The sequence below is a fragment of the Talpa occidentalis genome, unplaced genomic scaffold, assembly GCF_014898055.3.
Source record: "Talpa occidentalis isolate TD23 unplaced genomic scaffold, MPIMG_talOcc4v2.1 talOcc4.11, whole genome shotgun sequence".
NCBI classification, from domain to species: Eukaryota; Metazoa; Chordata; class Mammalia; order Eulipotyphla; family Talpidae; genus Talpa; species Talpa occidentalis.
Window position 1 is genome coordinate 11,743,196 of NW_023601104.1, and position 23,546 is coordinate 11,766,741.

At 42.8% G+C, this 23,546-nt stretch overlaps 1 protein-coding gene across 3 annotated transcripts in view; it reads right to left on the reverse strand.

Annotated features, from left to right (window-relative positions):
* Window positions 1-23,546, reverse strand: part of VPS39 (VPS39 subunit of HOPS complex) — a 38,379-nt gene that overhangs the window by 2,273 nt on the left and 12,560 nt on the right. For 2 of the 3 annotated variants that reach the window (XM_037502284.2, XM_054700848.1), the window contains 20 exons: window positions 22,388-22,482; window positions 21,399-21,497; window positions 20,858-20,950; window positions 18,784-18,967; window positions 13,903-14,023; window positions 13,666-13,786; window positions 10,528-10,657; window positions 8,917-9,059; window positions 6,980-7,123; window positions 6,313-6,454; window positions 6,084-6,170; window positions 5,708-5,781; window positions 5,325-5,423; window positions 4,623-4,740; window positions 4,001-4,129; window positions 3,029-3,131; window positions 2,770-2,815; window positions 1,643-1,792; window positions 1,355-1,489; window positions 1,001-1,092 (listed from right to left, as the gene is read on the reverse strand). In XM_037502284.2, coding sequence (XP_037358181.1) covers window positions 1,001-1,092; window positions 1,355-1,489; window positions 1,643-1,792; window positions 2,770-2,815; window positions 3,029-3,131; window positions 4,001-4,129; window positions 4,623-4,740; window positions 5,325-5,423; window positions 5,708-5,781; window positions 6,084-6,170; window positions 6,313-6,454; window positions 6,980-7,123; window positions 8,917-9,059; window positions 10,528-10,657; window positions 13,666-13,786; window positions 13,903-14,023; window positions 18,784-18,967; window positions 20,858-20,950; window positions 21,399-21,497; window positions 22,388-22,482 — 2,305 coding nt within the window. The remainder of the gene's footprint in view (window positions 1-1,000; window positions 1,093-1,354; window positions 1,490-1,642; window positions 1,793-2,769; window positions 2,816-3,028; window positions 3,132-4,000; window positions 4,130-4,622; window positions 4,741-5,324; window positions 5,424-5,707; window positions 5,782-6,083; window positions 6,171-6,312; window positions 6,455-6,979; window positions 7,124-8,916; window positions 9,060-10,527; window positions 10,658-13,665; window positions 13,787-13,902; window positions 14,024-18,783; window positions 18,968-20,857; window positions 20,951-21,398; window positions 21,498-22,387; window positions 22,483-23,546) is intronic. The other variant, XM_054700853.1, reaches the window with a different exon arrangement.

The window sequence follows — 23,546 nt, forward strand, 5'->3', positions numbered from 1 at the left end:
CTAACCCCAAGAACAGCCTGCTCCCAGCGTCTCTGGATTTATGTAGCCATCATCTCTGCCACATTACCCACAGAGGATGAACTCCACACAGTTTGAGAGCATGGGGATATTTATTATGGCATCCAGGTGAAACACATGGACAGATGGGGCAGGACATGGCCTGGCTCAGCACTGGCTTACTGACAGCTGACAATGCTCATCAGAATGTTTCAAGTTCATTCTAATGAAGGACATTGAATTAGATCTTTCCAAAGATAAGGATCCCTCTAGGCACACAAGAAAAAGGACAAGTCACTTGTCTTTAAAGGCAAAGGGAGGGCCTCCCTGGTGGAACAGGGTTTAAAGACAGTGCTATCAACCTATCGCCAGCCACTGCAGCACAAGTTCAATTCCCAGCTGGCCAGGAAGCTACCCACACAGGGCAGCAAACCTCTCCTACCTCGCCCACTGCTCCCCTCAGCAGTGTATTGCAGTAGATCTGCCTGTTCTGCTCCCCACTCTCTCTAGTGAATCCTCTCACCCCCTGCACCTCTGGTTTACACCCTAGTTCTTGTATGCATAAATAAATCCTTAAAAAAATAAAGGCAAAGGGACTGACTAGAAAATACGCCTAAATAGTACAATGCTGGCTCAGAATTTCATTCAAGTCATGAGGCCATTGATTGAAAGGTCTTTTTCTTCCTTCAGAAGCTTATCCTAAAAAGATAAGGACTTGGTCGCCGCCGTATACAATTCTTACAAACCCACTATCTACATCACAAATTTTACCTTCCACGGGGAAGGGCTTTATGGGAAAGAAGTCAACAGTCCTATGCCATATATTTCAGGTCTTTAAATTCTCGAAGCCACCCCTAGTAGATAGCATGGAATGCCCTCTGAGGGTCAAGAACTAAGAATGGCCAGTCAATAGGTTGCTTTCCTCTTTGGCTGAGGGGGAAGAATTCACCTTGAGTGAGACCCACATCAGAGCTGATGCTGCACAGCTACCGAGGAGGCTCACCTGTTTCCAATCTTCTTCTTGCACACCATGCACACCTTCTCCTCCGTGATGATGCACTTCACCTGCTGGTGTAAAATCCGTTCTTCCTGGACCTGGAAGAGCAGTGAGATTGGAGAAGTCCTATGGTTGGTAGAAGCAGAAGGCAGAGGCAGCACAGGCTCAGATTCCAGATTCCTCTAATTGAAACACTTGTAACTAAATGTCAAATTGGTGACCAGACCAGCTTGACCTAGAGTTAAAAGAATACAAGGCTCTGCCTTTGTCTAAAGGGACTATGTGGTAATGGCCTCAGACTAAGAAATGCTATCCCCCCACCGTGCGCCCACCCTCACCCCGAGTCTGGAAGGCTCATACCCGCAGGAACTCCGCATGGAGAAGGTTCTTGAGTATTTGATTGAACCGTTTCTTTTGTGCATTTTCTTCCAAAACCTTCTCCAGAAAGATGCGTATTTCATTAATCTGAGTGTTTGCTGGCAGAAGGTTGATGGCCTAAGGACAAGAACAGAGATGGACCAGCATGAGGGGGGACAAGAATGAGGAAACGACCGAAGCCAGAGTTCTCAGATCCTGGTCTCTTTCTCAGTCCCCTCTTTTCCTTTGATGCTCCCCCCAGGGCTCTCTATCTCCCAGAGAGCTCCTGACCTTGGTCGTGTCCAGTTTGCTGTGGTGCAGCTCGAGGACCTGCAGGGCGGCCTGGAGGTTGGCTTGTGGCTCCAGCAGTTCTAGCTTGATTGGCCCCAGGCAGTGAACGCTGGGGGGCGACAGGTACATCCGCAGCAGGGACAGATATACCTGTCTCACACAAGTATAAGCCACACGCATCAGGCTGGCAAAAGCCCTCCCAGGACCCCCCAGCAAGACATGCCTGAAGACAAGAGGTGCTCTTATAATTACTACTGTCGTGGAGCATTTAAAACTCCTCTTTTTTTCACCTTTTTGAAAAAATTAAGGCGTTTCCCTTGAGAGAAAAAAACCAAATGTGTCTACAGCCACACCACCCTGAATGTGCCTGATCTCAGAAGCTAAGCAGGGTAAGGCCTGGTTAGTATTTGGATAGGAGAAAACAAATAAATGTGTGGTATTTGCTTAGCATTATACTGCTGACAAAATGCCAACACTGTAAAATGACTCAAAAGATCACTTATTTCCTTTGGCTTTAGAGGCTGTGACCCTGTCACGTTCTGGCAGATGAGGATTAACCCAAGAGATGGCTCATTTCCTACTAGTAGTAGAATCACAAGATTTCTCACCTGAGCACTCAGCATTTTGGGTTGGGTAACTAACTCTTTGCTGGAGCTGTCCTGTGCCCTGTTTAACAGCAACTCAGCCCCTACCTTCTAAATTCCAGCAGTACCCCCACCCTCAGTGATGACAAAAATGTCCACACACATTGACCTATCCATGTGGACTCTAGACAGAGCACATAGGTGCACCTCATCAGAACCATCAGGTGTTCCTCCTCAACAGGCCGACCACAAAATTTATCATACAAGGGAGGACTCTTTTGAGAGTATAGGGCTAGGGGCACCACTACTAACCACAAGGACGGTAAGAGATATAAGCCAGAAGTGTCCCAAGCAAACCCGGATGCACAGTCCCCATCCCTTAAGACGCACATGCAAACTCCATCAGGGCACGGGTCCATGCCTGTGTCTCATCTTAGCCCCCACACCAGAGCCACCTGTGGCCACATCATGCCAGAGAGAGCTAGGAACGCAAGAGGGACAATAAAACGCCCCTGTGCTCCCTGGGGCCATGTCACTACTTACATCTTTGTTGCCATCTTTGTTTTGGTCGTAATGCTTGTGGCAATACCTGCAAGGGAGAACGGGGGTGAGATACGGCCAGAGCAGCCTCGCTGAGAGAGGTCAGTGGTGCTGCCTATTTGAGCAGCCTAACGAGAAACAAAATCAGGGCTCAGCGAGGTGAGTCGTGTGCCTGGGGGAGAGAGGAAGAGGTGGATTTCTCAGCCTCATCTCTGCAGCCTGCTTTTAAACCCCTCAAGATGGGACCATAGGGCCAACGTACTCCTCAGCCATCCTTGTATCCTTCAGGATGTGGACATAGATGAAGAGCGCTTGCTCATGCTTCCCCATGCGTCCCAGCAGGAGGGCACGTTCTTCTAAGAGGCCTGTGAGGAAAAGGAATAAAGTAACCACCTTTGCCATGATCTGAGCACAAGGCTCAGGGCTCAGCCATGAGGAATGGTTATTGGGCAATATAAGTGGGAGAAAGGGGTCTCCCTGGTGGTGCAGGGGTTAAAGACAGTGCTATCAAGCTATCACCAGCCACTGTAGCACAAGATCAATCCCTGGCCCTCCAGGGAGCTACCCACATGGCGCAGCAGATCTCTCCTGTCTCACCTGCTGCTCCCCTCAGCAGTTTATTTCAGTAGATCTGCCTGTTCTGTTCCCCCTCTCTCTGGTGAATCCTCACCCCCAGCACCTCTGGCCTGTACCCCAGTTCTGGTATGCATAAATAAATAAATCTTAAAAAAAATAAATGGGAAAAAGTATTTTTATTACTTGGGATTTTTTCAAGCTATTTTAGCAGTTGCTTTACATTGTAAATAGGGTAAGAACACATTCAACAACCAAATGCATATTAAGTACCTAAAGTATGCCAGGCACTTCAGCTCAGGTAAACACCTGGTCTCTGTCTTCACAGAGTTGATACACCAGACAGATGTGTGTCCTTTCCAGATAAATTATGCCAGATTATAAAAATTGCTACACAATGAACTTGGCTAAGAACGTGTACTGACGCAACAAACCAGTTTCAACCTGGTTATCAATTAGCATGTGGTTCACACTCAAGAAAGACCCCTTTCAATCACAATAAAAAAGTGAGTCTTCAGAGAGGACAAAACAGGAGCTGGACCTACAATGTGGTTTCCCCAAACCCAGCTTTTTGAAGGGTTGGGGAGATAGTAAGAAGGGAAAAGCCGGTTTTTGTATTTCCCTCAGCTGAAATGACTCTGGCCCTCGGTTAGACACTCACCATCAAAAGGGAAGTCACAGATGAGCCGTCCTGGATCATAGTAGCTGGAAATTTCCAAGAACATGAGGAGTTTCCGTCGGTATTCTCCCAGCTCACCCTCTTCGTCTCCAGCAGGGACTGGAGTTTTCCCTTTGAGGAAACCCAAACTCAATGTGAAAAAATGCTGCTAGTAGCAACATGGGATCACAAGGAAAGTGAGGGGGATGGCTTCAATAATGTCACCCCAAAGCTCAGAAAGGGTTTCCCAGGTAGTGTCCATTTGGACACCTCTTATCTTATGGTCTCTACATGGCCCCCAAACATCAGCTTGAAGTAAAAACACACACACAAACAGAAACAAGCTGCTTAGAGAAAAACTCTGGCCTGGTCTACAAATCTGTTTCTTATCAGCACAGCTGTCCTCTTGCAGATCATCTGTTCCTTCCCCATGCCCCAGCCGATGCCCAGAGTAGTTCAAATCCAGACAAGAGCTCCTGAGTTCCAAAGCTAGGCCCCTTTGTTGTCCTTGCTCCTGAGAAACTTCCTGCCCACGTGGGCCCTCACAGAAGCTTGAGCCCTACTTCCCAAAGTCACAGGAGGCATCTTACTTTCAGGCCACCCTACTTTCTAAGAGGAGCAGTACCTGCAGGAAAGGACAGGAGATACTCCTTCATGAGACCTTGCACCTTCTCACAGTACAGCTGGATCAGGCAGTTGTGGAACGAAGAGCCCGTCTCCTCCCAAACGTGGATGACGTGTTCCTGAGGGAGACGTAGGTCTGCCTGGTACCCTCCACACCAAGACCCAGCTTGATCCCCCAGTCTCTCTCGCATTTTAAAGGCCCAACAGGTCCCATCCAAATTGTCCCCTAATTAAGCTGCAAAGATTACAGGGATAGCTCTTCTAAAACCATCAGGAAATTTCTGCAATACAACCCACAATGTAAGGAATTTTCTTGATTTCCAGTCTAAGCTCCTTCATTAATTTTGTCCTATAACCCCCCAAAACAGTCCATGTAATGAAGATTAAATGTTTCTCTTTGGGTACTGAAAACTCATTTGGTTGTCCTGGGGTCACACTTGAGACGGCTGTACAAATGTGGCTTTGACATTTTTTTCTTAAACATCCATTTCTTTCAGTCCTTTATGCTAGTAGGTTTAGAAGGCATCATCCAAAAGGGCCACTTCCAGCTTGGTCCACTGGGCTCTTTCTGCTGAGGAAGTTGAAATAACCCCTTTCCTTATATTTCTACTGCTCCCCAAGTGACACAAACCCCAATAATTGACCCATGTGGTCCTGCAGTCTGGGTTTAAGTCTTTTTAGTTCAAACCAAACTAGATCTTACCAGATAAGGAACAGCCAGACCCTTAAAATTCTCTACTAAGAAGCCGAGCACTCGGTCTCGTGGGAGGGCCTCCACCTCTGGGAGATCTTCAGTAAATATCTGTTGGAACAAACCCCAGATCTAGCAGCAGAACTGTCTCACTGCAGTGCTGCCCACATATGGACAGCAGGCAAGTGCAGGGCTCAGAGGAGCAGGCTTGGCAGGGGGTGGGGCATGAGAAGGCACCAGCAGCCTGTGTGTAACGTGTTAGGTCACATACCACATCTACTCTGATACAGCAGAGAAACCGCACAAATCCTCCCACCCTCTCCATCCACTGCTGTTTTAAGTAGAATCAGGCAAAGCAAAGGGCCACATAAATTCAAAGGCCCCTTGTGACCTACCCTCAGGCCATCCTCCGGGAAGTCTCTCAAGACCCACACTGAGTAGGAAAAAATCAGGTGCAGATTTTCTGTGCCTAGAGGGAAAAGTAGGACTTCTTAGCAGGCGAAGCCCATCCTGCCTACACAACCGAGAAGGCAGGTTGCCTCAGAGTTTATTTTATGGAGACACTAGCTCCGTCCAAGCACCAGTTACTCAGGGCTACATACCAATGGACTGTCGTGGATCCACCACTGGGGACTCTGACCCCAGCTGGAGGAACAAAGTTGAGTAAATGCAGGGATGGATGGAACAGGCCAGCCAGAATGCAAAGGGAAGATAATCAGGTCCATCTGTACATAACCCCTTTTCTGCTTCCTTTTCAAACACTAGACTTACCCAGATGTTGCAGGTACTGCACTGTCCTCTCATGGCCTTTCAGAGGGGAGTTCGCTTTCTTGGACTGGTCCACCAGCACCTGCAGAGCTGGCCACGAAGCCCAAGAACAAGGTCATGAGCCTCTTCCAGAAGGTGCATCCCCATGGGAAAGGTCTCACACCTTGGTAGGTTGTCCTAGCCAATGTACAAGAGACCCTCCCAGGTCAAAGGAAGCCCCTCCTCTGGTCACCTTTCTCATGGAGCCCCTTCTTCTCATACAGGATGATCAGTTCACTGTACTTATGAGCCTTCTTCAGCACATGCTCACTTTCTTCGATGTGGCAGTGATTATTCTCCAGGCGCAGCAAGGGGGCCACCAGAGCCACATTGGTCTGCAGAGGAAGCAGGACTTCAGCGGAAACTGCTTCGTGGAAGACTTCACCCTTCCCCAGCCCAGGCCTGCCTCAGGCCGAAAGGCCAGAGGGGCAACACAAGCAAGAGAACAGACAATTCATCTTCAAGGTGACAGAGAGTGGCCTGACAACATCAACGCTATTTTACCCAACAAAAAAAAAAACATGTTTTTTAAAAAACATGTTACCCAACTAAAAAAACATGTTTCAGTAGTTTTGGGGGGTGGGGAGAAGAAGAGGATATTTTCTCTGAGGAAATATTGTCCCTGTTTATGTTATAATACAAACCCCAATCTTACCAGACAAGACCAGCCCTCTTTAAAATTCTGGGTCAGTCTCTTGCCTTATTCTCTTAATGTCAAGAATCTCATAGGCATCAGTCAAAGATAGGTGGTTCCCATCATGAAGATTTCACTCTTACTGGTGGCAGGTGCCCCAAAGGAGAATATTTTCTGTTTTAGGGGGCCGGGGAGCTGTTCGTACTCAGGTGTTCAGATAACTCACATGGAGGTAGCACTTGAGCAGGGTCGTGTCAATGATTTGCAACAACTTCTTCTTGGATTTGATAGTAGGAGTGCCTTCCATGAGCGGGGAGGTGCTGGACTGGTGATCGGAGTCATTCAGCTTCTTTACCAACTGGCTTCGTTTCTGCAAAGGCCAAAAAGAGTGAGGTCAAGACCAGAGCTAAATCTTCTCTCTATCCGGTATCTGAGCTACCAGTTAATTCCAAATACCTCCAAGCAGCTCACACCAATCCATCCTGATCTCATATTAGCAAACCATTTTTATCATGGATCAAAACAGGGGCGTGCCAAGTTGCCACAGCTACAGTAACAAGAATTTACTGAGAATTTACTACACACCAGTGACTACGCCAAACTCTTTATAGATCAACCTTCCTCCGAACCTAAACCAAATTCAGGTATTACTACTCCCATGTCGCAAGGCAGAGAGATTAGATACCTATCTAAGAGCAGAAACAGGCTTCAAATTAGGGTCTGATTCTAAAGCCCATGTTCTACCTTCTTTGAAAAAACATCAACTAGTGGTATAGGTCACATACAATACAATGTACCTTTTCAAAGGATACTATTAGATACATTTTCACAGATGTATTGGGTTGTCAGAAAAGTCATGATCCATTTTTGTATGAAAAACATAGAAAAAAAAGTCATAACTTATCCAACAACCCAATATATATGGAGGTAACCATCATCTCCATCAAGGAACAGAACATTAGTTTTACCTATTCTAGAACTTCACGTAAAGGAATCATCCTCTCTGGCACAGTACCAGTATTAGTCAACTTCACACACTGCAGATATCAGTGGAGCAGGCCAGGGAAGGGAAGAATGTGCTGGCTTCCTAAAGCTAAGATACTGGCACTAAAGGGCCTTCTGTAATGCCACCGGCTCAGGAGACATTCTATGCCAGGAACCTTCTCATTTTTTAACATGGTTCATGGGGTGCACAGGCTGAAGCAAGTGTGTGTGTGTGTGCCCCTCACAGGCTGCCTGCCGCAGCCGGGCACCCCTGGAACCCAGAGTCAAGGAAGTGCAGAGGTGGCACATGCCTGATCAGACCTGAATTCAAGAGCCGCACTGACCCAGGGCAGGTGCAGGAAGCCGGCTTGGAAATGGCCCAGCAATAGTGCCCACTCAGAGACTCTCACAAAGGTCTGCAAGACAATGAGGGGGAAAATGTGCCAAGTTTTCTGACTCTGAGGGGGTGCACTCAGGATAAGTAAGAGCCTTCTGTGATGGATATTTGAGGTTAAAGGGCTTCATTAGAGATGTTTTAGTGTTGATTTAAAAATTTCACTTATCTGTCTATAACAGTAAATTGAAAAAATTTACATCTTTATACTCTCCTTAAGAAAACATGTGCTGGAAGAATATTTGCTGACAGGGAAGGACTTTCCCAATATATGGCTTTTAAAAAATGTGATAAAGTGACATATAATTTATCTTTTTTTAATAAGATAAAACATAAAACTAATTCACAAATACATATAAAAATCTGGAAAGGCAACATTAAATGTTAACTAATTTTCTCTGGGTGATAAGAGTTATAGTTGATGTGTATCTTTGCTTTATACTTTTTGATATTTTCCCAGTTTTCCACATAGAGCACTACTTTTTTCCAGTGTTATGTACACTACAACAAAATTTGTTATAAAAAACTTTATCTAGTGTTCTAACAACTAAAATTCACTCTTTTTCATTCCTGTACAGCTTTGTGTGAATTTATCATGACTTGTGTTCCCTGGCATCAGGATTTGGCAAAAACTAGCTCAATGGTACTGTTAAGCATGGAGAAGCAGCAAAATGAAACTTTGCCACCCCACAGATCTATGTATGGCAGGCCCTTCATTCCCTGCCAAAGAGAGGAAGGTACTGGAATTCCCATTTACCTTCCACATACCGCTGTACCAGACCTACCTGTGTCAGGTAGTCAATCAGAGCTAAGTGAGCCTTCTCCAGCTCAGCCCCTGAGAGCACAGGCAGTGGGTTTGGATACTGCAGCTGCTTCCTGTAGTCTGCGGGCAGCAGGTCTGGGTACAGGCCCATCACGTGGGTAGGATCTACATGGAAGGTAAAGATGATTCCTCAGAAGGGGCCCAGCAATTTAAGGACAAAATAAGTAAATGCCAGGCTGGTTTTCTAAAAAAGGAATGACTCTAATTTGACACTGACACAATGAGCTATATACATATATTTGAGCACTATTAATATGTATATTTCACTAAAATGTTACAAGAAGGGCATGGCTATATTGTGAGACACACATAAACAGGATTAGAAAAATTTACTTTAAAAGTAGCGGAGAAAATATTTCCCAAGAAAAAATTGATAAGACACTGAAGTTGGAAAGGTCAATAGAAAATAATAAAAAAATCCTATGTTAAAAAAGGAACATCACTAAAACAAAAAGACCAGACAATATGCTCACTAGGGAATATGTGTGCAGCATACATGGCAAGAGGTGGATATATCGATTATGGAAAACAAATTCACACCAAGTGGTAAAAAAAAAAAAGGGCTTGAATTTACCTTGAAATTACCAGCCTAAAAAGAAGAGCTGTATATCTTCCTAAGTGGTCTCAGTAACCTCTCTCAGCCACTTTCAATTAATCCTGCACTTCTCTAATTTTTATACTGCAGCAGAGGTTCTCTCTCTAAGATGCAGGTCTGATGATGATAATAATAATAATAATAATAATAATAATCAAGGTGCCTTGATTTTTCCCCCTATATTGTATTCTGAACACAGAAATATTACAAGATTTTAGAGTGAACATCCCAAATCCAGCTTCCTAAGAACTTAAATTGACACAGGAACCACAGTTCATTATCGGCAAGGTTGAGGGGAGATGGAAAAAAGGAAGAGTAATGAAGAGAATTGATATTATATGTACTTAAACCAAGTATATGTAGATTGGTCTAAACTGAGTAAAAATGGAATATTCAGAAACAAAAAGTTTAATTGCAATAATAGCAAAGACCTAACTAGCATTTAGCAATTACCACACACTAATCTTCACAGTAACAGTATGAGAAAGGTGTTATTTGCACTATGTTGTAGAGAACAGAGCTCAGAGAGTTGCAGAAACCTTGCCTACTGTCAGGTAATGTGAACCCAGAGTACTTCTCACCGGGAAACTCTGATGGCTGGAATTTTTAGGACATTGAGAAAAGCAAGACCTTGCCAGAATGCCCTGTAATGGCTCTCAAAAATGACCTACTGTCTAATGCAATTAAATTCAGGTCAGAGACTTTTGTCAGAATAAAACTTTGTTGAATTGAAATGAGCTTTCTGCCACTTTTTTCTAATGGGTAAATCATCCTAGAAAATTACAAGTCTGTTTCTGTGGGTGAGAACAGATTCTTAAGATTAGGACTGTAAACATGTAACTACCATGGCCATCCACAGGATTCTGGAAGGTATGACAACTGAGATGAGCAAAAACCTTCCCTGTACCATTTCTCCCTGTCCTTTCCAGTGTCCCCTCCCTCCACCTTATTCCAAGGTCACATTTGCTTATTAATTACCTGTGCCCAGTTTAGCAAAGACCTGCATGGACTCATCAAAACGCTTCTGGCAAAAGAGATTGAAGGCATACAAGTTCTTGATGTGATGGATCTGTTGCTGCTTTTCACTGTCGGAATCATCTTTCATTTCCTAACGAGAGCAGAACAGGTAAGAATTCAATTACTGAGCAAATATTTATTCAGTATATATGAGGTGTGAGAAAATACCCCAGGAGGTATAAGACAGTCAGGTAGTATCTGCCCACATTCTGCAACTATAGTCTAAGCATAAGACTGATAAGTAACTACGCCATTATATTACACAAGGTTTTGACAAAATATCTGACCAATACTCTGGTAAATTGCCATGGTTATGAAAAACAAGGGAAGATTAAGAAACTACCACAGATCAAAGGAATTTCTGGATTTAAACCTGGAACAGAAAAACAAAAAGGACATTTATGATTAATTTGTGAAATACAAATAAAATCTAGAGTGTACTTTAAAAACACAATGATCAAGACCCAAACAATACAGGGTAATAGTGATGACAGAAGCACTTGGGAGAGGCACTTAATTTGGAGGAGGGGGTGCATTTCCAAGAAAGATTCCGGGAAGAATATAAACTGAGCTATAAAGGAGAAGCTAGGTCAGCCAGGCCAGGCTGGGCAGGTGACAGATGGGAGGGGAAGGAGGGTGTGATCCTGGCAAAACCGAGAGCACCTAAGCAGGAAAGAGCACGGCTTGCACAAGGAACGACAGACATTTAACATAGTTGGCACAGTCAGAAAGGTCCTGTTGATAGAAAAACTATAAGTGTAGCTATTTCTTTACTCTTGTTTCTTCCCCATAACTTCTTTCCTTTATAGCCCTTGTTATCCAATCCTTACTGATTGAATTTCTTCCTTCAGAACAGCTCTCAGTGTTTTCCTCTCATTTCCTTCCCTTTTCAACTGCCATCTCCTAGTCCAAACCACCATCAACATGTAGCCAAACCTGAGCTAAGCTCTTCTGCTTGGGGCATCAAAAGGCTCAAAACTTGGCACCAGCCTCACATGCGGCTTATTTCCTGACATTCAAGCCACACCTGCTCCAGGCAGGATGACCTCCAATATTCCTGAAAATACTTGTTTCCACTTTTTTCATTTCTGTGGGCTCTTCAACACTTCCTGTTTCCTGCTCTTGATCTCTCCTGAAAGGGTTCAACATTAGGGGCTTTTTCCAGCCCGTGGGAAATCGTCTCTTTTCTAACATTTTGCTATACATTTTGTCAACACCAAATTTTGGCATGGAAGCTGCCCTCTGAAAGTTTCATGTATGTTCTCTGAATATTAAATGAAAGGCAGGTTCCTCAAGAACTAACAAGTCAACCAACCATTTGTGTCACAGTGCAGGACAGCTGGTAAGTACAAGTCTAAGAAAGAGAAGGAAATGGACACCTACTTCCATCTTCTCTAGCAAAGGTTATAAGCAGATTAAACAAACAATTGGCAGCAGGAGGAGCACTGAAAAGACCTGAGACATTCCTGTAAAGAAAAACAGATGCTAAAAAAGCTATGTACTGCATGAGTCCCTTATATACTTCAAAAACTAAACACAGTATTCAAGTACATACATAGACACACACACACACACAAATAAACCAAAGAAAATTTCTGAGGGCAGGATATGCACAAAATTTAGGGTAATGGCTGTGTCTGGAGGGGATACAGAGGGGTGAAGTGGGAGGGGCAAATAAATTATATGGGTTATTTTTCTTGGGTAGGATGGTGGGTTCAGGGGTATATATTATTTTCAAAATGTAAATGAAATAAAATAACAGAGGGTATAATCTGAGTGGCAAAAAAAAAAGAATAAAATGCTGAAATTAAATGCCTCAAGAAGGAAATCACCTTTATAAATATTAAACATTTTTAACTATTAAGACTAGATTTTTGTTTGTGTGACTGATTTTTTTTTTTAAAGATTGATTTATTTATGCATATAAGAATGGGGGTACAGGCCAGAGGTGTGGAGGGTGAGAGGATTCACTGGAGACAGAGTGAGGAGCAGAACAGACAGACTGATTGAAATACACTGCTGAGGGGAGCAGCAGGCGAGACAGGAGAGGTCTGCTGTGCCAGGTGGGTAGCTCCCTGCCTGGGGATCGACCTCGTGCTACAGTGGCTGCGGACAGCTTCATAGGTTGTGTCTTAACTCACCCTTGTGCCACCAGGGAGGCCCTGTGTGACTGATTTTTAATGTAGAACTTATACATCCAAAATAAATGTTATTCCTCAAAAGTATCTACCACATGACTATAAACATAGGTTTTACTCCAATATTTGGGTTGTTGGAAAAGTCATGATGTAATTTTTTTCTGTTTTTCAAGCAAAAATGTCATGACTTTTGACAACCCCCAATAATTTCTAAGATACTCTACACATTACGTTTTCCTACTATTATCCTCATAAAAATATCTATTCCACTAAATCAGCACTGCTCAGAATGACTTTGGGCTGTTTCCTAAAATCAACCCATTCTTCAGATGACAGCAATCAGCACTGCAAATGTATGAAAGAAGACATGACTGGGAAGTCAGTCCAAGAAGAGTGCTGGCAATGGGTGCATCACTGGGACAAGAACAGGGTTCCTACTGAGCTGTGAGCAACATACCTGCACAATTCAAGGAGAGTGACAGTCACAAATCTAAGGGTGCAGCCCTGCTAAATGCAGCAACCTGAGGTGCTTTCAGAACACCTAAAGAGGGCCTGTTTATCCCCACAGAGGAGTCTACTAGTGGGGATTTTATGAGGCCTCTAGTCATTACATCAGCTACACTATAACCTTACATTTATGATTGCTACTTTACTCCAATGTTTGCAATGTCTTTATCATATCATATCATACCATATCATATCATTCTATGAAGTCTACAAGGTATTCTATTACAGTGGGCATGCACTCTACATTTAGCAGGTTAAGCCAACTGAAAAAACAAAATCACTTGGAATTATATAGATATTTTAAGGCAGAGTCAGACCCAGAATCTAGGTCTTCTGACTTTCAGCTTTGTGCTTATTCTACCAGTCCAAAATAAGTATGAACATCTAAATCCAAATCATCTGCTCTGGAGAACAAAGAAGGGAGACTCAAGTGAATCTCAGAAACAAGACTTACAGCGAGCTGCAGAGCCAATTCAAACTGCTTGTCCTGGAGAAGCTGTTGGATCTGGGTTGCCATGGGAACAGGAATAAGTCTCCAAACAAAATGATTGCTGGCGACATAGATGATGTTTGATCTGGAGGTAAGAGTAAGGTATTAGTAAAAGAGCACAGGTTTGATGATAACATAGGAATTTACTCTAGTTTTGGAATAACTAGATGCCATGTGGCAGCTAGAGTAAAGATTCCTCACCCTCCTGAGGTAATAAAGCGGGGCCTTTGCAATTCAATGCTCTGGACCAGAAGCCTTGGCTCAAATGTTCGGATCTCCACATATCGAGGCAACACTGCAATGATGTAGGGAGGCTGGTGCTCTGTGCAAGAGAGAACATCTTGGTTACAGTACTGGTCTAAGGCTAATTCAGTGGCCCACTTCTAAGTTACATTTAAATGAATCTCAAAAAAATCCACCAGTCAAATACCAAGCCAGGATGCGACAATGTGGTAGCTATACAAAGAAAAAAAAAAAATTGTTTGCCTAAGTAACGTTTAGAGAAATCTCTTACACAAAAAGGAGGCACCCAGCTTTGCTGAGAGTTACCTGACCCCCTCCTACCATTTCCCCCAAAGAACTAGGTAAAAGCTTCACTTGCTCCTTTGTCATTAGTCACAAAGCTAGGCCTGCCAAAGTCAACTGCAGCTGCCCCTACCAATGCATCCTTCTTTCAGAAAGAGCAAGAAGAAGGTAATTTCTTTTTTCCCCAAAATTATGCCAAAGAAAGAGTTCTACATTTCTGGCCAATGTTGTTCCTGCTTGAGATCTTCACAGGGAAAAGATGCAAAACTCTACTTGCTATTTAATGGTTCACAGAGAAGGCAGCCAGAAGACATTCTCAGTATAGTTGTTTCTTATTTGACACTTGCCGTGAATCTTAACACTGTCTTCCTATATTAAAACACACATTAAAAAACACTTTCATTCAATTATCCTTGACCCCAGATTTACCCTATTGGGAAAGGACCTGTGTAAATAAATTCTTGAGTTCAACCCCCTTTCTTCAATCTTTCTTCCTCCACCTCTTGAAAATAACATTTACTATATCCATTCCTGTTCTTTTTGAAGGCATGTGGCAGTCCAAAGGTTAGAATGCTGGTAGAAGCAGAATAATGTCACAAAAGTACTAAAGAAGTCCATATGAAAAAAGCAAAAGCTGACAAAACCATAAAATTCTTACAAACGAAGTTTTTCATTTGAGAGGTAGCATGGGGAAGGATATTTAACATAACTGGAGAGAATTAGCAAATACAGCACACAAAGTGCATCTTTTAAAATACAAAAACTCAAATCTAACATTTCAAATGAACTTTGAAAGAAAAGACTATTTGTACACTACACTCATCAATCTAAAAATAATAGAAATATTTCCTATCGCTGTATTTCAAGAATTAGTAAAACACCACAGTGAGATATTACCTCACAGCCATTACGATGGCTCCTATCAAAAGCAAAAGAAAATAACCTATTTGGTGAGGATATGGAAAAACTGGAACCCTTGTGCACTGTTGGCAGGAACGTAAAATGATGCCGTCTCCATGAAAAGCAATACGGCGGTTCCTCGAAAAAGTAAAAACAGAATTACCATATGACCTGGCAATTCCACTTCTGGGTCTCTACCTAAATGACTGAAAGCAAGGTCTTGAAGTGATATTAGGACACCCATGTTCACAGTATTATTACAAAAGTCAAGAGGTAGGAGTCACCAAAATGTCCATCAACTGATAAACGGATAAAGGATATGTGTTATATATGTCCAATGGAGATATACAGATACATAATATATATTATTATTCAGTATTAAAAGTAGTAATGCTATCAAACACTACTACCTGGATGACCCTTGAGGACATTATGCTAAGTTAAAGAGACCAGTCACAGAAAAATATTATGAGTTTGTAACAGGGTGGTCCCCAGGAAAGGGGGAGGTTCCCTGCCCCACCCAAGGGAGGGTGGAGCTGAGCAGGAAGAAGAGAAGCTGCAGAAGAGACTGAGGAAGGAAGCAGGATGGAGCCAGGAGACCTGGAGGAGGCGCATGGAGCCTAGAGACACGTGAAGAAACTGCGCTTGTCTTTTGGTCGTGGACTGGGTGAGAAAAGGGCCAGAAACAACCAGACAAGCCCAAAAGGAAAAAAAGCAAAATCAACATCAAGATAAAAGCTGCCATTGTCACCTCCCCACGGGTCTCACCCACATCTGTGTCACCCAGTCCACGACCAAAAGACAAGCGCAGTTTCTTCACGTGTCTCTAGGCTCCATGCGCCTCCTCCAGGTCTCCTGGCTCCATCCTGCTTCCTTCCTTCCTCAGTCTCTTCTGCAGCTTCTCCTCTCCCTGCTCAGCTCCACCCTCCCTTGGGTGGGGCAGGGAACCTCCCCCTTTCCTGGGGACCACCCTGTTACAAGTTCACTTATATATGGTATCTAAAGTAGTCAAATACATAGAAACAGAAATTAGAATGGTGGTTGACAAAAGATGTGGGGAGGGAGAATGGGGAACCAGTGTTTGCTTAATATGTAGTTTCTGCTCTGCAAGATGAGAAAGTTCTGAGTATCTGTTGCACAGCAATACGAACACACTTACCACTACTGAACTGTACATTTAAATTAGTAAAAAATTAACCACTAGATGGCATGATTATCACAGGGAAATTTAATCTCAAAGATATATTCATACACAGTATTTATAATAGTCTTAGTGTGGCTAATTTGCTATGATTTTATTTTCCCAATTATCTATCTTCTGATAAAAACTATTTCAAATTATATTATAATCTATACTATAAATAGTATGATACAATTTCAAAACCAGAGGGGAACTGGAACTCAGAAACAAGGAAACCAAGACCAAAGTAATACTTACACTGATGTGAATGCTATTGCTGTTATTATATTGATCTATTTCACCTCCCAAAATATAAACTTAAAAAAGCATGTTGCTTTTGCTTTTGGATTTTATTTTCCTTTTATGCCAGAACATTTTACAATGAGTAAAATTTTCCCTAATGTTAAGTTGTATAAACATGTAAAATGTCTCCCTCCTTTTAAAATCCGGCCTACTTTACAGGTAGGCCAGGGTTTAAGTATCAGCACTATCAAGCTATCATCAGCCCCTGCAGCATGAGTTAGATCCCTGGCCAGGGGGTTGACCCAAATGGCACAGCAGACCTCTCCTGTCTCGTCCACTGCTCCCCTCAGCAGTGTATTGCAGTAGATCCACCTGTTCTGTTCCCCACTCTGTCTCTGGTGAATCCTCTCACCCCCTGCACCTCTGGCCAAGACCCCAGTTCTTGTATGCATAAATAAAATAAAGTAAAATTTAAAAAATAATAAAAATAAAATCTGGCCGACTTTAATAAGGTCTTATTTAATAAAAATGGCAATCTATAACAGAAACCCTTTAGGTCGTCATATCTTTGGTCAGTCCTCCCACCTCTCTGGCCACAGTGATGGTCTAGATTTAATGTCTCTAAAACTTGGAGGAGAGGCTGGCGAGCCGCAGAGTGGCTGGTTCACACTGACAGCGATTCATCTATTTAGTAAGAATTTACTGAGAAGCTCTGATGTTTCAGGCACTACTCCAAGCAGATCAAGACATGAGCTCCTATAAGAGCAGAGGAAACAGACAACCACTATAGACAACCACTGCAGCCAGTGGGGAGTGTGGGCTCCATGACGGAGAAAGAAACCCAAGAGGGAAGCACCACAGGGGAAGTGAATGACTGTGCTGTGGGTCAGAGCAGACTACTTAGAGGAAGTGCCACTGACGAGGGCTTGTCGCAGGAGCAGGAGCCATTGGGCAGAGAAGAAAAAGGTACAGAAGATGATGGTGCAGTGTGTAAGGGAAGGGGCAAAATGACTGGAATCTGAAGAAGTAGTAAAGGTAAGATTAGAAGAAAAATAAATGATTGTTAAAATGCACACCATTCTAAGGACAGCATTCTTCCTGTCAGATAGTGATCCTCCTACTCTACTTAGAAAGAATGTCCTCTGGGCCTCCCCGGTGGCGCAGGCAGTTGAGCGCAGCACTGTGAAGCTGTCCACTGCAGCGCAGGTTCGATTCCTGGCCGGACAGGGAGTTACCCACAAGTCACAGCAGACCTCTCCTGTTGCACCTGCTGTTCCCCTCAGCAGTGTCTTCGGTCTGTCTGCCTGTTCTGCTCCCTGCTCTGTCTCTGGTGAATCCTCTCACCCTCCCATGCCTCTGGCCTGTACCCCATTTCTTTTATAAAAATTAACAAATTTAAAAAAAAAAAAACAAAAGAATGTCCTCTCCCCCAGCTGGGAGCTTGAAGGCAGGTATAGGAACAGAAATGCCTAATATGTAGGACAGACTGACGGCTAAAAGTAGACTGCAGCTCTAAACTACAATACCAGCAGTGACAAACCACCACATCAGAAGTCCTTCGATACTAATTTATAAGATCATAGGATTAAACAGGTCCACTAATTTGCAGATATTGTCTATTTGCAGAGGACTCAATGAAACCAATAAAAAGGTAAAAAGAAAATAAGCTAGAAATTAAAATAACAATCACTCTTAAAATGTAAAATTTAGTTGACATTTTCCCACCTCTAGGGCAAGACCCAGCTTCCTAATAAGAACCAGAATACTGGGCCTCCCCGGTGGCGCAGCGGTTGAGCGCTGGGTTGCGAAGCTGCCCGCAGCCTCTGTGGTGCCGGTTCGATCCCCGGCTGCTCCCCTGCCACCGGAGGAGGGTCCCACATGGCGCGCAGACCTCTCCTGCCGCCCGCTGCTCCCCTCAGCAGTGTCCTTCGGTCCTTCTGCCTGCTCTGCTCCCCGCTCTGGCTCTGGTGAATTCTCTCACCCTCCCGTGCTTCTGACTGTACCCAGTGCGTGTATAAATAAACAAACAAAACAAATAAATAAATACATGCCTCTTTAAAAAAAAATAAAGAACCAGAATATTCTATTTTAAAAATGACCCCAGAAAAGAAGGGGAAAAGAGAGCAGATGACACTGTAAACCACAGTCTGCTAAGCTGGGGGTGGGATTCCATTCGGCCAGATGGCACACAGCCCCACACCCAAGTGGCAAGCAGCAGGCACAGCTGGACTCACCCATGGCCACAGGTATGTCTGTCCAGTTCAGGGCACATTTCTGTGTGCAGATTCCTTCCTCATTGAGCACCACGGTGAGATCATCCTGACCCACCGCCACTTTTCCATCTGCCAGGGGTGCAACTAAGGGCTCCAGCTGTTTTCCTGTTGGAAAGAGCTCTTTGATGGACCCCTTTCCATCCACCTACAGGAAGATACAAAGTGAGTCACCTAGCATTCTCCAGCCAACACATGGACTCAGCCTGGACAAAGCCAGATAAAACCCAAAGCTCCAGAATGCAGTAATATTTTTTTTATGGTATAAGGAAGTATTACAGAGTTTGTTATGACAAATCACAATGTAGATACTGTCTCATTTTCTCTCTCACAGAGATGAGCACCTGGCAACAACGATGTCAAGTGCCAGTGAGGATGCAGAAAAATTCGCTACTGATGACAATGCAAAATGGTACAGTCATTTTGGGTGTTGGCTTCTTACAAAATCAAATACAAACTTACCAATGACCCAGCAATCCCATTTCTAGGCATTTGCCCAAGAGAAATGAAAATCTGTGCTTACACAAAAACCTGTCTGCAAATGTTTGTAGCGGCTTTGTAATAATGGCTAAAAATTGGAAAAAAGTTTGTCCTTCCACTGATGAATGGATAAACTATAGTTCATCCATACTGTGCAATACTATTCAGCCATAAAGAATATATTGACATGTACAATACAGATGCATGTCAAGTGCATTATGTGAAGTGTAAGCAGGCAGACTCAAAAGGTTTCATACCGTATGACTGCACCTATAGGACATTCTATAAAGGCAAAACTGTAAGAGATGAAGAACAGATCAGTGGTTCCTGCAGGCTGGAACATAGGAAGAGGAGCTGACTTCAAAGGGACAGTATGAGGGAATTTTCTGGGGTGATGAAATTGCTTTGAATTGTGACTGTGGGAGTGAATAGCTACACAATTCTAGGCATCTGTCAAAACTCAGAACTATACATCAGAAGGAATGAATTTTACTGCATGTAGACAAATTTTGAAAAACCTGGTCCTAAAGCACAATTTCCAACCCTTAAAGGACTCTTTAAGGAGTGGCAACATCCCAGGTAGTCAGAGGAATGAAAGCCCTACTCCACCTCGGGGCCCATCCCTCCTCCCAACCCCCTCTCCCTGCAGCACCCATATGCCTGGTTGCCATTCTATCAGGTGCACAGCAGTGATTCCTCTAGGAGTTTGCAACTCTGATGCTAATAAAATTTGGAGATGCTAACAATATAAATAAAGAATATGTTAACTAGTAAACACTGAAAGGGAAACAGAGTACAGGGTAGGGAAGTGGGGAGGTGGAAGAGACACTTCTCAAATTGCTAAGTCTGGATTATGAGAGGGGTACGGAGCTAAGAAAGGTGTATGAAGTAAATGGTACATCAGACTTTTCTGCCTTATTGGCGGGAAAAAGACAATTTGTGGCTAATCACTGCTCAGGTTAGGAGAAAAGGCAGGTTATAATACATGCTTGGCATCACATTTACATAAAAAGGGTGGAAGGACAGATATCAAAGGTTAATGGTGATTATTTCTGAGTGGGGAGATTATTTTCCTACTTTCTATAATAAATACATGTGACTTGAAATTAAAAAAAAAGTGAAGATAATTTTTAAATAAATATACTAAAAGATGGGGTGGGAGGTGCACAGGAAACTCAGCCTTAAAATACTTAATACTAAAACTAGTTTATAATTCCTGAACACTGAAGCCTCAAGATAGCATTTCATAACAATGCTATGCCATTGGACAATACTATTTTGTCTCAGTAATTAGGAATAGGAATGTGGATAATTCATTATGTTGCGAACTAAGAGTTGACTCTTTCTGGCTTCAGTCACACAGACATCTTATTTGTGTAAAATGCAAGAAGCATGAAATATAACCCCAAAAAGACAAACCTTATTATACCAAAAGCTCTATCTACTTAAGGTAGTCTTTTGACATGTATTTCAGAACATGGAATTATCTCCCTCAGGCAACCTCATAATCTTCTTCCCCAAGGCAAATGATGATATTTGCAAAATAACAAATTTTTACCCTTATTAGGTAGTAGTCTCTCTTGAAACCCACACAGATAGAATTTCCACACCATGCCATGGACTTGGGCACATCTGGCACACTAAAGTCCCCCTGAAGAAAGAGAACAAAAGTTCAATTGGAAAGGTGTTCTAAGAAAAAAAGCATGACTTGCCTGTTATTCCACCTCCACTCTGAAAAATCACCTTCACCCTTGTCTGAATAGAATCCAACAAGCACAAGGCCAAGACATCACCCTTAATAAAAATAAAATTCACCCATGAACTGGATAGGTGAAAATTGGAAAGGTGAAAATTTACTTTGAAATAAACCAGTCTGTACAGATGTTGAACTGTATTGCCCCTGCCCCTGTGGCCCAGGAGACTTTGGCAAGTGGGCCTGAACTAGCTCTCATCTACTCAGAGCAGAGCATCCACGTGGGGAGGACTCCAAGACCAGGATCCTGACTTTCACTAGAACTGAACAGGAAGTCTTTTGAGAGTGGGCCAAGTGCAGAAGCAGCTCCCGCCCAACCCACAGATCAGGTAAGAGTGGATTTTACCTGCAGTTCATGAAATTCTCTGTCTTTCCAGAAATAGAGTTGCAGCTTCTTTTTCACAGCCACACACATTTGCAACACCTCCTCACCAGTCTCTGTGTGCTGGGAAGAGACACCGAGAACAAATAATGACCCCATAACTGAACGACAAGTAAACTAGAGATTTTCTACTTGAAATAGCTACTAATCTGAAAATCCCCATAAGACAAAGACACGTTGCCAGGCAAGCTGAAAGAAAGAACGCCGTCCTCTAAGATGTTCTCAGAAATGACAGAACGAGGAACAAAGGTGCTGGCCAATCTCGTGGACATTCATAATGTAGAGAGGAAACTCTCCAGGCAGGCCTTGACCTACAGAACCACTTCCTCCTTTTTTCCCTTAAATGTTCACTCATGGCAGTCAGCAGACTGGATCAGGGAGGAACATGTGTCGGGGACAGCGGGCCCACTTTCAACCCTCAAATGAGTGGCAGAAAAGAAAATGCCTAAGCACACAACAACGCAGTGTCAATGCAGACCAATAAAGCTAAAAACTAGTAGTCAAAGTTGAGTGGAGAGGTGAGGCAGATTTTGAAGAACATAAGGCTAATGAGTTGGCAACAACTCTCCTGAATAACAAACACCCTAAAGACAAATGCACATGACATGTTTAGAACAAGAGTCAATTTAATGTTGTATAATTATGTTCATGATACTGTTAGCCTTGTTTTTCTACTAATGGGTGTCCAGGACAAGTATTTTTATCCTTGGTTAGCTCCTGCTATACAGATGCCTGGTATTTGAATTACATACACAGGGAATGCAAATGTTTCAACTTTAAGCCATATAATAAGGGGACATTTCTGTAATTCAACCAAAATTAAGTATTCTTTTTGTAGTCTCTGTTGGGTATATATGCTATTCATCTGATCCACTGGTAGGAATTATATAGGAATTATATAGGAATATGACCGCCCTTATTATAGCACAAAGTCAAATTTCGCCTGCACCCACCTGGAGGTCACATGTGAAGAGTGATGCTCCTTTTGCCTTTGAAACTGTAGTGATTTGTTGAAATGTCAATAGGTCATGGACATAAATGTTGTTTTCTGTTGGGAAGGAGGTAAAAACATCACTATAAATTATTACAATTCTTTAGTATACAAAATCAAAACCAAAAAAAAAAAAAAAAACCCAAACTTTAACAGAACCAAATGGCTTTGATGGTTGGAGATGTACCTTCAGTCTCACTAACAATGATTTATTGTGGTCCATTACCAGAATAACATTATAAAACATTTAAGAGATAACCCACAGTCAATCGGTCTTCTGAACTTGGATGTTTTGTTCTTCTAAATTTGGGTCGGCTTCAATAAAAAAGCTTCTTTTTCACATTTATACTCTGTCCTCAAATCTGGAAATTTGTGATACAATATTTGCATCAGAAATGGTTTCAATGCTCCTTATGTTAGAAGGTTCCAAAAGAGAAAGGAAATCCCCTGTGGATTCTGTACAAAACCACAGCAAGTGTTTCCTTCTAGCAAAGCATGCAAAATACTTTGAATTGCACCTACTGCTCTCTAGTTTTAATCATGAAGACTGTTATTTAAATGTTCTTTTCTCAATCTAGTCATTAAGTTTAAGATGATTCTACTATTTGGGTCCTGGCCTGAAGAGCACAAAGCATGAGGCAACTTTTTAGTCCTCTGCTGGCTGAGTAGGCTGGCCCTGAACTGTCTCTCACCTGATACCTTCTACTCTCTGCCACATACCATAAGTTTGGTTAGATCTCAGGGGTTTTGTTGTTTTATTTGCCTAGAATGCCCTGCCCGCATCTCTATCAAAATTCTAATCATCCACATGACAATACAGTATTTCCCATTATATATGATCCACTGGTAGGAATTATGTAGGAAAGACTGTACTTGTGGTATAAGATCTTAAAGTAAAAGATCCTATCATACTTTACAAAGTTCCACTGTATCATGATTACTTTGTCATTTTAGTTTTCATATCACAATATAGGTTTCAATGATAGAAACCATATCTTGTTCAACTTGGTTTCCCCAATACTAATGCAGGCTTTGCACAGAGTAGGACTCAATATATTATTCACTCAATTACTGGCTGAATGAATGAAGTAACACTCCTTGGAGAACAAAGATCAAGTTTA